The following is a 15,231-nucleotide window of genomic DNA, read 5'->3' as shown; positions in this document are numbered from 1 at the left end:
GGCTCTAGTTATTCCAGTAGAAGATGAATGTAACCTGCATGGTGATTCAAACAAACATTTCCTCCATTACACCAGAGGAACTCGCTCCAGAAGATTAGGATCAATCCTGAATGTTTAAGTGTTGCATTTACTTTTACAAAATATATATATAAAATACATATATGTTGTGTCTATATTTGTACATATTATATATATTTCATATATTATTTATATATTAATGTTAAAAATACCAACAACAACAAAAACCTTCCGGGGATTTTAGTGGTGGTTAACAGAAAACAAACTATTCCTTACACCAACATGAGATAAGCTCCCTGACTCCTAAGGTATAGGACTTCACCCTGTTGTATGTTTCAGAACCCCTCCCCTGCCTTATTGTTCTATGGCCATAAAATGCCTCTTGATCATGTCCAAGCATGTCTTTCACTGTGTCAGATTTCCGAATCATGTTCCAGTTGTTTGGCGCTGCCACTTGGCCCAGTACTCATTTTGAGCATAACTGTACTAAATCCTATTTCCAGAACAGTATAATAAGGGAGTGATGCAACTAAAAACAAAATAAAACAGAACAAGAGTATCTGGGTAAGAGGGGAAAAAAGTATTATCGGTAAGTGGGATGAAAGACTTTGAACAGTCACATGATTGGACAACTGGACCCTGAGGAAGAAACGGACGTACAGACTAAGAGAACAGGTATTAGTCAAGATAAACATTCTGTAAATGTAAAGGAACAAAGGTTTTTATGACTCTAGTTCTATAATCTAAGAATTATCCCACAATAATAATCTACTGTTCTACTTACCATGTAATAAATCAATTTTCTCCTTCCATTTGAAAGTTATTTTCCCTATTGATACAAACAATATTTAAATTTTTCTGCATAAATACAATGCAGTGACCTTACCTAGTAGCAAACTGAATGAGTGCATTCTGAAGAGTCTGCCTAATTTCAAGAAGAAAAGATTCATCATCACTTAGTGTATAATACCAATACTGGACATAATCCCTCAAGGAAAATTGGATAACCTAAAACAAAAATATGGAAAAAAATACAATTTTTTAGGATTTAAAAAGTAACAGTGGCAAAGTAAAACCTGAAAGGATTATTTGCGATTTATATTTACTTGCTACATACTAAATTGTAGTGGTAAATAACTGCCTTCATTAAAAAAGCATCAATATACTAAAACACATTTCAAAAATTTTTCAATTATTTTGGTAGCCCAATTCATCCACTGCCCAAATTTTTTAAAAAATTAAAGAATTATCTATGGCGAAGCCCCACCCAATTTCAGATAAAGATGAAGCCTGCAGAAAAAATAAATTTCCAATGCTACAACATAATGAAGTTTTAATCAGTTTGATGGAATGAGATGCAAAATAATGTCAAGAGACGCTAATAATCTTGGAAATATGTTTTCTTTTGAGAAATTTTGAGAATATCAAATTTTGAGAATATCATCAGAATCATTGCATCAAATTATAAAAATGACAATTCACTTAATTCTAATACCGGTGATGCTGCCAACAGCACTGTTAGCCAATAAATAGCAAATAATACAGTTTAATGTATAATGTTTTTGCAAATCAGACAAAGTAAATACGGGTTCATCTAAAAAATAGTATTACATTTTAAAGTATACATTATTTGTAATAATCACAAAATCAAGAATCGATGAAAAATATTTTGGAGAAGAATAATTTGAATTCTAATTTTTAAAATATTTTTGAATGAAACCATAAATATCCATTTAAAAAAGTAATTAAACTAGTAGGAAAAACATCTGATTTATCAAACCACTAAGCTTGTTCATTAGCTGAAGAGTAACATTTTAACTATAAAATAATTAGAAACATTATCAGATGTCAGTAAAACCTTTTTTTCCTAAATGTAAATTCAACCAAAAGGCTTTAATATCGTATTAAGCAAACACCTTATTATAAATAAGTTCATAAGTAAGGCAGCATCTTTATGTACAGACTCCAAGGACAGCATTATAATGAATTTCCAGCATATTACACAAATAGCAAAAATTCTTCTTTAGTATTTTCAAAAGAAATGCACCTAGCACACAACATATGGAATTCAAATACCACATACTGAAACTCACTTGCTGGAGAGGTTCATCAATTATATTGGCACCTGTCAATCTTCTATCGATCTTTATAGTCCTGGCTTCCCGTTTCATTTCTTCTAAGCACTGAAAGGAAACCATAACATTCTATTACATGGTTTCTTGATTTAAAGTCTCTGTAGTTTACTTCTAACTAAATATTCATTGTAACTTCCCTGTCATTATTTTCAAGTTAATAAATAACCTTATTTCTTGAGACTCGGGTACAAAGCAAACACTATTTCTCAAATTAACAAAACTAGACATCTAGGAAAAAAATCTTGTGTCATCACCAAAAACAATTATCAGCAAACATTATTTAGAATGTGAGAAATTGAAAATATCAGATATAATATTGCCATATTTCAATGAAACTTTACAATCATAAGTTAGTGTTTCAGGTGAGTCAAATAATTGTCTTTATTAAACACACCCCTATTTCCTCCTTCTCCCTCCCAGCCCACAACAGTATACCAGCTGCCAAATGAATATATTTTAAATTAATTTTACTTAGGGATGGTTTTTAGCAACTAAAGAAAATAAATATTTCTCTGTAGTCTTCAGAAAGACCAGTGACCTGGAAATCGGGTGAAAAGTAGTAAGACACTCTTCAATTAAAAATACAAACCAAAGCACACATACATATAAAAAACATATGCCTCGAGTTATCACATGCAACCTCTAAGATTTTTTCATAAAATATACTTAGGAATCATTTTAGAAATAGCAATCAAAATCACCATTTTTATACCATATACTAAAAAACAGATTATAAAGACTTAACCAGTCTTGACTATGATTTATTACTGTTTAGGATCTTAATTCTTAAAATATTTTGCATCCTCTCTATGTACCACTCAAGTGAGTGGAAAATATGGATGGCTAGGAAATGATTCAAAAAGAAAAGGCAAAAAAGCAAACAACCCAATAGAAAAATGGGCAGAAGATCTTAATAGAGATTTCTCCAAAAAAGACACACAGATGGCCAGTAGGCACATGAAAAGATGCTCATCACTAATTATTAGAGAAATGCAAATCAAAACTACAATGAGGTACCACCCACCTTACACCAGTCAGAATGGCCATTATTAAAAAGTCTACAAATAACAAATGCTGGAGAGGGCATGAAGAAAATGGAACCCTCCTACACTGTTGATAGGAATGAAAGTTGGTGTAGCCACTATGGAAAACAGTATGGAGGCTCCTCAGAAAACTAAAAATAGAGTTACCATATGATCCAGCAATCCCAATCGTGGGCATATACCTAGACAAAACTACAATTCAAAAACACACACGCACCCCTACGTTCACTGCAGCACTATTCACGATAGCCAAGACATGGAAACAACCTAAATGTCCATCAACAGATAAATGGATAAAGATGTGGTACATATATACAATGGAATACTCCTCAGCCATCAAAAAGAATGAAATTATGCCATTTGCAGCAACATGGATGCAACTAGAGATTTTCTTATTATATAAATGAAGTAAATCAGAAAGAGAAAGACAAATAGTACATGGTATAACTTATATGTGCAATCTAAAATATGGCACAAATGAACCTATCTCGAAAACAGAAACAAAATCACAGACAGAGAGAACAGATTTGTGGTTGCCAAGAGGGAGCGGAGGAGGGAGGTGGGTGGACTGGGAGTTTTGGGTTAGTAGATGCAAACTATTACACTTAGAATGGATAAGCAACAAGGTCCTACTGAAGAGCACAGGGAACTATGTCCAATCTCCTGGGATAAACCATAATGGAAAAGAATATTTAAAAAAAGAATGTACGTATGTGTATAACTGAGTCACTTTGCTGTACAGCAGAAATTAACACAACATTGTAAGTCAACTATACCTCAATTAAAAAAAAAAAAAGGTTCATTTCCTCAGAAAGATCTGTGAGCAAACTCAAAGAATACACACTAAAGGGAGTTTTAAAGGGAGACAGAAGTAAGTTTCAGAGATTACTTTAAAAGTTACAGTAAGTATTAGAAAAAAATGTATTTATCAATATGAAAGTCTTATTAGCACATAATGGATAAGTTAATAATTGTAAAATTCAGTTACTGGCATCAACTCCAGACCATTGGCCTCTCTTCATACAAGAAAAACCATCCTAATCCCACAATAATAATTGAAGGCAATGAGAATCTGAAGCGTACTTCTGGTACACAATTCCAATTTTATTTAGAGTATGATATTGAAAACAAAAGAATAGGAAAGATAATATAAAATTGGACTTGAATTATTAAAATTATAGAAACTGCACAGCCTAATCGCAAGCTCTATTTTTCAAGTGAGTTAAAGAGAAAGTGCCCATTTTCCTCCCTCTGGTTCCGATGCATTTATTTCATTCAAAACAGTATATTCATTGACATTTCCACAAGTCATACACATGATGCACTGAAATTCTAAGTTAAGACAGCAGGAAAAGACCCCAAATTTCTATCTTTTCCTCAAATTTGCATTCTCACCTTTAACATCTAACATGCATTTTCTAAGCCTGATCAGATAGACTCTCATAAATTTATAGTGAGCATTAGTGAATTATAGGAAAATCTGCCAAGCCATATAAAGATGATCACATATCATCACTGCGTACAGCAGGACTTTAAGGTTTCACATTCCTTTACCCTTCTTACCTTAGGAATCCCAGTTGATGTCGGAGGAAGAAATGAGTGTTCACACTGCTCTAGGTACTTCTCTGAGTTTGTTTTTCCAAAGAGGAGAGTAACCACAAAACCCCTGAAAGAAATTTAATTATAGATACAAAAACAAAACTTCACTACAATTTAACACATCTATTTATTACCAAATATATTTTTCAGATTTAATTGATGGCTTACCATTCACTAAAAAGTCAGTTTGTGACTTTGACGAGGCGCAAGGAATTGACAGATTTTGTTAAGTTCTCAAGTTTAAAACAACTATAAACATTTTGTGAATTTATACAATAATGCCTTTATGAGTTTTCATCCAATATATTTCACAAAGAATCTCAGGCAACATTTTCAAACTTTAGAAAAATAAACCTTCATTAAATAAGTAGGCAAGCTAATAACCAAAGACAAATGAGATGTACATCTATAGCTATACCCACATTTCTATAATTCTGTTAACTAATTAAAGAGAGATATAACTTGCCACTATGAATACAGAATAAACAAAGGCTATACAGGAAAAAAAAAGATCCAATTTACGATTTGTTTAAAATAAGACTGGAATTTAAAAAAGAAATATAAATACATCCCCAAAAGTTAATTATTTTTAAAACAATTATGGAGTCAAGGTAAGATAAAATACTGGTTTAGAATACTTTGTATTGACTAAATGCTATCAGTATTTCCTACATTTAAAGTTTCCCAAATAAATCTAAGCACTACTAAGTAGATAGGAAATCCACAAAAGAATATTAAATTTTAATTTTATAATGATTTACAGTAATCTTACAATGATTGAAAGAGTGCAGTTGGGGACTTCCCTGGTGGCGCAGTGGTTAAGAATCCGTCTGTCAATGCAGGGGACACAGGTTCGATCCCTGGTCCAGGAAGATCCCACATGCCGCGGAGCAACTAAGCTCGTGTGCCACAACTACTGAGCCCACGTGACACAGCTACTGAAGCCCGTGTGCCCTAGAGCCTGTGCTCCGCAACAAAAGAAGCTACTGCAATGAGAAGCCCACGCACTGCAACAAAGAGTAGCCCCCGCTCGCCACAACTAGAGAAAGCCCATGTGCAGCAACGAAGACCCAACACGGACGGACGGACGGACGGAAGGAAGGAAGGAATGAAGGAAGGAAGGAAGGGTGCAGTGACAAGAAAGGAACAGTAAAAAATTAAACACAGTCAGCCTTAGCTATTGAAAGGAAGATTCTCAAGGTCCTCTGCTTTTCGTGGCTATCTGCCATTTCACCACTCTTCAGTACAGGCACCACATAAGCAAGGAGGAGGTTGGAGAAACAAATAAAGTCAAATCAACTCATGTCATCAATTCTGTTTCTGTTTCTTTTTTAAAAGGTTGGCCTCAGAATTATCAGTAAATTTCACATATCTGTGTTCTATCTGACATTATTACTAAGAATCAAGTTGGCCTTGTATTTCAGTTTTACCTAGCTGTAAGCATATTTAGACACAATAAAATGCTGATATTAAGTTAACAATGCATTTCTAAAAACATTATCATAAAATAAACGTTCACCTTTGCCCACAGTGTGACAGTAGGAAAGTAAGCTAAGGAATAATATGATCTTAGAAAGAACCTAATTAATAGCTTCAGCCTTGAGGTTTAAGTAAAAATAGGTGCTACAAATGATTGCATAACCAAACAAACATAACGGGAATGCCATTAAATAACTCATATCAGTACTGAAGGTATCCCAAAATAACCAGAAAAAAAACCCCACCAAAATTCAGAAAAACAAAAACCAAAAACTTCTGAGTGGTTTTCTTTCCAAAGGGTTTCTTTATTTTAGAAAATAAGGGGTTACCATTGACTATAAGCAAAACATATACATTATCAACACTGTATACAGGTAAACTGCAGAACTCAAAAACTTAAGTTTTACTAGCCAAAAAAAAAAAAAAAAAGATAGTTTCCATGAGAAAATGTATTAATTCCTCTCTGACTTGCATTTTAACTAGGAAAAAGAACAAAAACAAATCTTTAAAACTTACACAACAAAAACAAAAAAACACTAAAACTAAGAAATGATTTTTAGTTATATGTAATGTAACTATTTAAGATTGATATATAAAAGCCTATTTTTGCTCTTAAAATTCATAAGGCACTAAACTATATAAATAAAGCTACATTAAAGAAAGGACAATCATTCTTCATAATTAGAGCCAAAATTAGAAAGATTTTTGACTCAGGAATTGTGATACTCACTGACTGTAACTGAGTAACCTGGGAATGCTTAATTAACTAATCTTCTGAGATGATTCTGGATGCTTGTTAGTATATAAATTGAAGTCCCCTTACTGTGGCACTATATTTCCTGACATCAGTAGTCTGGAACAGAATATCAAATCAATTTATGACATAACATGAACTTGGAATTTCAGATCCTTCCATGTGACTTAATATTATCTAAAGAGTTTATAGTGGCCCTCCCACACCTACCAATATCCCAACTTATCTAAAAAAATTCACAGAACTTTACAAATATCCAAAAACTTTCTTGAAATTATTCCTTAATAAATTAGCAGAGTCAAAAAGGGAACAACAAAGGTTCCTGGGACTTCGAAATGAATGGACTCGTGACCCTTTTCCCTTTCCCAAATTTTATATGGAGCAGTTGAGTCTAAGAGAAAGGATTCTCACCCCTCTACCTTCATCTGTAACGCTGCAATTTCTTCCCTTTCTGAAGTATTGTAAAATATTCTGAAATCCTTCCTCACTTTTGCCAAAGGCTTATTCAATTAGTGAAATAAAAGAAATCTTTCCTTTGTGAGAGAAACATCTCCTCAATTTCCTTTCCAATAAATAAAAGCAGCCATGACCTTGTGGGGGAGTAGTGCAACCATGAAGGTCTGGCCTTGATTTGTGACTAAAGAATGTAATTTAGGACGCCCAAATGGCTGCAGATCTGTAAGTCTTCAATCATCTTTATAATCAATAAAGATATTCAGAACTCCATTTATCTGATTCCTATGGCTTATTTCTTAATTGTCTCAGTATATAATACCATATCCAAGCAATTATAAGGAAAATATTAAATCTAATATAAAATACAGTTTTATGAATAGTCCTCGATGTAGTTTCCCAGTTAAATTAATTCTCACTTGTTCAACAATCAGTGGGTGACCTCCCTATAAAATGGTTACACATGATTTTCAAACTCATAACCTGAAAAATGTGACAGGATGACAGCCATCCCTTCAGTGTCTTATACAGTCTCTCTCAGGCCACAGTTTATATATGCTATTCAATTCAGCTAAGTCCTCTAAACCTATAGGCTCAAACAATTCCTCCAAATATTTGGGGTCTCAAAAGATTTTTCTGAAAGAACTCATAGGTATTCACTGCACAAATAATTACATAAATGTATTACACATATACAAATACACATATATATACATACACACATAAACATTAACAACAAAATGCTCATTTCAGCTAAACTACCTTGTTCAGAGTACCTAAGTAGCAAGCATCTCTCTTGTTTATACATTTTCTTACATATAATTCATATTTGATACCAAACATTCTACATAGGAAGCTATACTAAATCATGACTGAAACCTCTCCTGTAAAGTTTTATGAACTCAAGGTAAAGCATAAACACTGTAAACCAAATAACCATGAAGAGAAAAATGGCAAAATCAGGTGTTTGTTGGAATTTTCTAGAACAAAATGACAGCATTCACTAAGGGAAATAATTAACACAATAATTAACATTAACATAATAATTAACATTAGTGTCTGAAGTCTAATCAATGAAACAGTCAGTATCTTCTAGTCTGTAAAACTTGATGTGTCATCTCAATTTAACTTATTTATCTTATTATTATAATAGATAAGGAAATTTCAACCTTAAAGGGGAAATAACACCAAAAGGAATAAAAAAATCTTAAAAACTTTTCAAGTTACACAAAAAAGTTTATATCATCAGAAATTGAAATTTATTTTTGAAGATGATGACCCATATTGCTGGTACAAATCATAACCATCATCGTTTTTATTTCTATAGTTATCTTAATTTTACTATTTTTAACTCTGGTAAAAACAATTTGCAAAAATAGCATTCACAAATCATACTGCCATTTCTCATGATCATTTTTTTTTCTTATTGAGGTCTCATGGTCATTTGTTTCCATTTTGAACAACTGAACATGACATGAATTATAAAATTATCATTGAGAATACTTACCCACCCACAAAGCAGAGGATATAAAATGCCAAATAAAATATTACAAAGGGTCCAAACGTTATTAGAGAAAGGACAATGCCAAGGCTTCCCCATCCCCATATGGACAGACTGGTCTGAAATAAAGCAGGAAAAAAAATCTTTTTAATAAATAAATAATTTTCCATAGGAACTAGAAAAGAACCAACAAAACTTTTACATAGTTTATGTTTCTCCTTTTAAGCATTCATGGTATTGTTTCAGTAATTTTAAAAATATTTACTTTTGAAAGTGTTAAGTACATTCTTGGAAATTTATCTCCCAGAAACAATATACAAAATCTATATGTAGAAACAAATTTATAGCATATCAGCAACGATTTTAAAAAACAATCTATTGGCAATATAAATGAACAAATTACATAAATTGTTGAATGACATGAAAAGTGATAAAGTATTTATAATAAAAACATTTATACATTTATATATGCAAAAGCATGTATGAAAGCTTAAGTAGACAACAGATTGTACTTGTTTATATTTCATCTTAAAACTACAGCATGAGACTTTTTAAAAATTAAAATTTCAAGGTAAAAAACCCATGTCTCACTAAAAATTATATTTTTATTTACTCAAATTATTTGCAGAAATTTGTAAAATTATAACTGCACAACTTCCAACTTCCCGTTACCAAAATTTACCACGAGTTCAACAAAACATCTCTAAAAATTCTCCATCCTGTTTCCCTATTTCGTTTAGAATTATACTGTATTATCTATTAAAAATACTCCTTTTGTTGAAGGCAAACTGGATTTTAGCAATTTAAGTCATTATGAAATAAATAAATGTATTCAGTTCAACAAGTTCCTATATCCATTTGCCTTGTACTGTGAGGTATACAAAGGATGCATTTGTCCCACTCCTGCCATCAAGAAGCCCAGAGAAGAATGTCTTACAGGAATGAAACAATTAGACACTGAACCAAAAGAAAATAATAGAAAGCATTATAAGATGCTAAACTGAACGAAATTAATGACAAAAAAACTATGGAATAGACAATAAGTGCTATGGACTATGAGAGAAAGCACAGTTTTACTTATTTATTCATTCATTCATTCATTCATTCACCAGTCATTGACTGCTTCCTATGTGCTGTAAGTTCAAAGTGCTGGGGATATCACAAGGAATAAAGTATACCCTCATAAATCTACATTTCAGTAAGGGAAGAACAACAAGCACACCCTCATGAATTTACATACCTTCGTAAGTTTACATTCCAGAAGAGGAAAAAAGACATATAAATAAGTAAATATATATCAGATGGGGATAAATGCTATAGAGAAAAATAAAACAATTGCATGTGGTTGATCTAAGAAGCTTTCAATGATTAAGTGACACATGAACAGAAATCTTAGATAAGATATACGGAAAATTTATAATAGTCTTCCTACCCCCAAATAATATTTTTCCATTTATTCATATCATCTATGTCCCTCAGTGAAGGGTTTTTTTAAATTTCTTCTATATAAGGCCTTCACAACTCTTGTTCATTTGTATTTTTATTACCTTTTTTCCTCATCCTGGCCACATCTTTTTAACCAGAGGACAGAATGCCTACTGATGTTTCTACCCTGCCTTCATGATCTCCTCCTTGAATCAGCTGGGGATACTATTGCACCTATGAAGTGGTCTCCCCTGACTTCTTTCCAAGAGCTGAAAGTAGGCCATGGTGGTTTAGAATAAAGTACAGAACATTTCAGTCCCTCTGACAATAGTTCTGCTGAACATTCGGGACCTGATCCACACTATAGTACCGCCAGATGGCCAACTATAAAAAACAGATGTGATTTCCCAAGATTCATTCAAAACCTTTTCCACTGACTTTCCTGAAAAGAGTTCTTACAAACTCTCAGGAAAGCTCAGACCAGACTATGACCCAGATACTTTATCCAGCCTACCTTCTTCAATGATATTTGATGTAATATTAGCAATATTACTCTTTCTTTACAAAGTTATATTTATGCTTGCTCGCCATTTTTCATAGCTAAACAACTTACTGTTCAAGGATCTATTCAGAGGTTTGAACAATGAAACCAAGCAAAATGGCTATCTCTGGAGATAAAGGAAAGAAGGGAGCATGCAACTGGAGGACAATACACAGGGGGCTTCTCAAATACTCAATACTCAAATGTTCTATATTTTTTAACCAGGTGTTTGCTCTAAACTGTATAAATGTGTTATGGCTCCAACTGTATGACTATCAATTAAAGAAATTTAAAAATTAAATTTTCAGGGCTTCCCTGGTGGTGCAGTGGTTGAGAGTCCGCCTGCCGATGCAGGGGACACGGGTTCATGCCCCAGTCTGGGAAGATCCCACATGCCGCGGAGCGGCTGGGCCCGTGAGCCATGGTCGCTGAGCCTGCGCATCTGGAGCCTGTGCTCCGCAACGGGAGAGGCCACAACAGTGAGAGGCCCGCGTACCACAAAAAAAAAAAATAATAAATTTTCAAAAAAGAATCACAATTATATAATGTGGGAAAGATTATTAACTCAATTATTTAACAAGGGGAGATGCTCAATTGTCTAAAAGCTCAAATTTTCAGAATCTTACAAGTCTTTTCTTACTCATTTGAAAATGGCAGCAAAAATCATCAAAAAACAAACTCTTATTCATTCAACAAATATTTGGGAATAGCTACATGCCAGATGCTAGTGATTTAACAGTGAACAAAACAGACATTACCGTCACATGAAAAAAAAAATCTATGGAGAAGAACCTTTCCTTAATTAAGTTTGAGAGGAATTTCTATATTCCAGGGACTAATAAAATTAAACATTTCTAATCAAGCAAGTCAGGTGCTCATTTGTTTTGTGGTTAATCTCATAATATTTAACTTCAAATAAACTATTCAATGAAATATCAGAATAGAGAACTGTCCAAAATTGAGAAAGTTTCATGTTATATTTAGTGTTCCCATTTACATATTTGGCTAATATTATAATCTTAACTGGTGAGATTAAGAAGAACATTTGATCTAAAACCATTTAAAATTTTTGAGTTCTAATTATTTCCTAAGATGATACAGGATGATAAAATTTACAAAAATTTTGCACTACATCAGAAACTTTTTACAAATTCAGAACGGAAGCCAAAAAATATAAATAAATCCACTTCACAATGATTTACATTAAAATAATACTTGATATGTTACTATTTTCTTCTCCAAACACAACAATCAACACTGAAATATTCATGTGTCTGGTTCCCTAAAATCACCGACACACCAACTGTGAGATGGAAGAAACCTTCGTGATCATCTACGGCAGTACTTCTCAGACTTTAAGAATCTTAAATGCAGGTTCTTAAAATGCAGATTCTGATCCATTATATCTGGGGTGGGGTCTGTGATACTTTTATTTCTAATAAGCTACCAAAACTGTTCAGAACTAAGGACAATTATATATTTATAATTCTCCTAAATTAGCCTCTAGGTCCACAAAACCTTACAATTCCAGAACCCAAAACCTCTGAAAATCAAAATTGTACCAAGTATTCTATATACCTATCTCATTTACTCCTCAGAACAACTTATGAAATAATCAAGAAGGTAATACAGCATAGTGCTCAAAAAATATGAACCCTGGAGTTTAACTATCTGAGTGCAAATCTCACGTTTACTATTTATTAGCTGTGTAACCACTCCACGCCTTCATTTCCTCACCTACATTACGTGGTTTTTTGGGGAGTAAATAAGCCCATGGTCTAGTGGTCGATTTTAGCTTAATCGTTATTATTATCCCTAGTTTAACAACATAGAAACTAAAATACAGAGAAGTTTTTTTAAAAATGGCCCAAGGTCACACAGTTAGTATGATAGTGGGATTTGATCCTATTCAAATCCTGACTCCTTAATGAACCTTAAAATTTGTCAGCTGACAACTGCCTGAAATTAAAATTCACAATAAGAAAAAAAGGTTAAAATCATAAATGAGTGCTTTCTTTTATTTAAATATTCATCAGCTTAATATGCCTCCCAAGAAATTAGTCAGAACACTACTTGTAATGAATGTTATAAATTCCTGGTTTGAGTATCAAGTACATAAATATAAAGTATAATTTTTATTAGACAATCAGTTTATCTATAAATAATGAAAATAATTTCAGTTTCAAAGGGTATCAATTTTATTAGCATGCCCTGGTTCTTATATGTATCAGTTTGGCCTTGAGCAGAGGGACACACAGATATAAAAAATGACTCCTGCTGCCAAGATGCTTAAAATCGAGAAGTGACAATGTAAAAAATCTTAAATGCCTCCTGATAGTAGAAAGCAAATGGAAATAATTTACATTGTGGTATTTTATGCCTATCAATTCATACTACCATTTATCTTATTTCATCCTCATCACAGACTTTTATTGGGCTGGCCAAAAGGTTCGTTCAGTTTTTTCCGTAAGATGGCTCCAGTAGCACTTAGCTGTCTTTAACTTCATTCGAAACAATTTTGTTAGATTGTATGTGACAGCTGTCCTATCAGCATGCATTTTAAAAAAAGACTTACAAAAATTGGTGAATTTTTGTGTAGCCCTTTTAATATTGAAGATGGAAGAAAAAAAGCAACATTTCCGGCATATTATGTTTTATTATTTCAAGAAAGGTAAAAACACAACTGAAACGCAAATAAAGATTTGTGCAGTGTATGGAGAAAGTGCTGTGACTGACTGACTGGGTCAAAAGTGGTTTGCACAGTTTCGTGCTGGAGATTTCTCGCTGGACAAGGCTCCATGGTTGGGTAGACCAGTTGAAGTGGACAGTGATCAAGACGTTAATTGAGAACAATCAACATTATACCATGTGGGAGACAGCCGGCACACTCAAAATATCCAAATCAAGCGCTGAAAATCATTTGCACCAGCTTGGTTACGTTAATTGCTTTGATGTTTGGGTGCCACATAAGTTAAGTGAAAGAAAACTTCTAACCGTATTTCTGCATGCGATTCTCTACTTGAACGTAATGAAAACGTTCCATTTTTAAAACAAATTGTGACGGGCGATGAAAAGTGGATACTGTACAATAATGTTGAACAGAACAGATCGTGCGTAGGGCAAGCGAAATGAACCACCACCAACCACACTAAAGGCCGGGTCTTCATCCAAAGAAGACGATGTTGTGTATATGGAGGGAGTGGAAGGGAGTCCTCTATTATGAGCTCCTTCCAGAAAACCAAATGATTAATTCCAACAACGACTGCTCCCAGTTAGACCACCTGAAAGCACCATTTGACGAAAAGCATCCAGAATTAGTCAACAGAAAACGCATAAACTTCCATGAGGATAAACGCAAGACTGCATGTTTCTCTGATGACCAGGCAAAAACTGTTAGGGCTTGGCTGGGAAGTTCTGATTCATCTGCCCCTTCAGATTTCCATTTATTTAGATCTTTACAAAATTCTCTTAATGGAAAAAATTTCAATTCTCTGGAAGACTGTAAAAGGCATCTGGAACAGTTCTTTGCTCAAAAAGATAAAAAGTTTTGGGAAGACGGAATTATGAAGTTGCCTGGAAAATGGCAGAACATAGTGGAACAAAAGGGTGAATATGCTGTTAAATAAAGTTCTTGGTGCAAATGAAAAATGTGTCTTTTTACTTAAAAACCGAAGGCACTTTTTGGACACCCCAATATGATAGGAAAGGTAGCAGAATACAGTACTAAAAACATAGAATCAGAAATTACAGGTTCCAGTTTGCCACTAATGTTCTATGTAACCACTGCAAAATCACTAACCACTTTTTGATCCAGAACTCACACTAGCGCAATGAAGAAGCTGAGCTGTGAGACCATCCCTCAAGTCAAGCCTATCTAAAGCAGACTTGATTAAGTAACTTGGATGCAGAGCTACGCATAGATTCTCCCAGCTACGTGTGGAGAATGGGGCTAAGTGCAAACAGCTATTTTATATATTAATAGATCACATGAAGAACAGATTGTCAGAGCTCCCAGAGAACGGACCTTGGACTCTCATAAGAGTCTTACTAGAGTGAGTCAGCCACTCTCAGTTATATTCACCTGATATGTCTCAACACATTACATGGCATAGGGCAGCCAGATAGGGCTGAGAATCTTAAAGCTGATATTACTTCAGTGCCAACCTGGATCACAGAAATTATATAAAAGAATTCAACAACAAAAACAAGTACCCATAAGAAGAGTCGCTTTATTGAAACTATAGATTGTTTTCCGTCCACCTTATTCCACCTATAATAAATTG

The 15,231-nt window shown here is 33.5% G+C and overlaps 1 protein-coding gene across 6 annotated transcripts in view; it reads right to left on the bottom strand.

Annotated features, from left to right (window-relative positions):
- The window catches only part of SNX13 (sorting nexin 13), a 138,038-nt gene that overhangs the window by 89,510 nt on the left and 33,297 nt on the right, over window positions 1-15,231 (bottom strand). For 4 of the 6 annotated variants that reach the window (XR_012333925.1, XM_019928257.3, XM_019928267.3 and 1 more), the window contains 4 exons: window positions 8,989-9,101; window positions 4,760-4,862; window positions 2,112-2,201; window positions 905-1,026 (listed from right to left, as the gene is read on the bottom strand). Coding sequence is in view for 5 of the 6 variants with exons in the window: in XM_019928257.3 (XP_019783816.1) it covers window positions 905-1,026; window positions 2,112-2,201; window positions 4,760-4,862; window positions 8,989-9,101 (428 nt within the window). In the remaining variant the exon portion in view is untranslated. The remainder of the gene's footprint in view (window positions 1-904; window positions 1,027-2,111; window positions 2,202-4,759; window positions 4,863-8,988; window positions 9,102-15,231) is intronic. The other 2 variants (XM_019928288.3, XM_073809649.1) reach the window with 2 other exon arrangements.

This window comes from Tursiops truncatus, chromosome 9 (assembly GCF_011762595.2).
Source record: "Tursiops truncatus isolate mTurTru1 chromosome 9, mTurTru1.mat.Y, whole genome shotgun sequence".
In the NCBI taxonomy this organism is placed as follows: Eukaryota; Metazoa; Chordata; class Mammalia; order Artiodactyla; family Delphinidae; genus Tursiops; species Tursiops truncatus.
The sequence above is the reverse complement of the archived record's forward strand: the minus strand, read 5'-3'. Positions and strand labels throughout refer to the sequence as shown.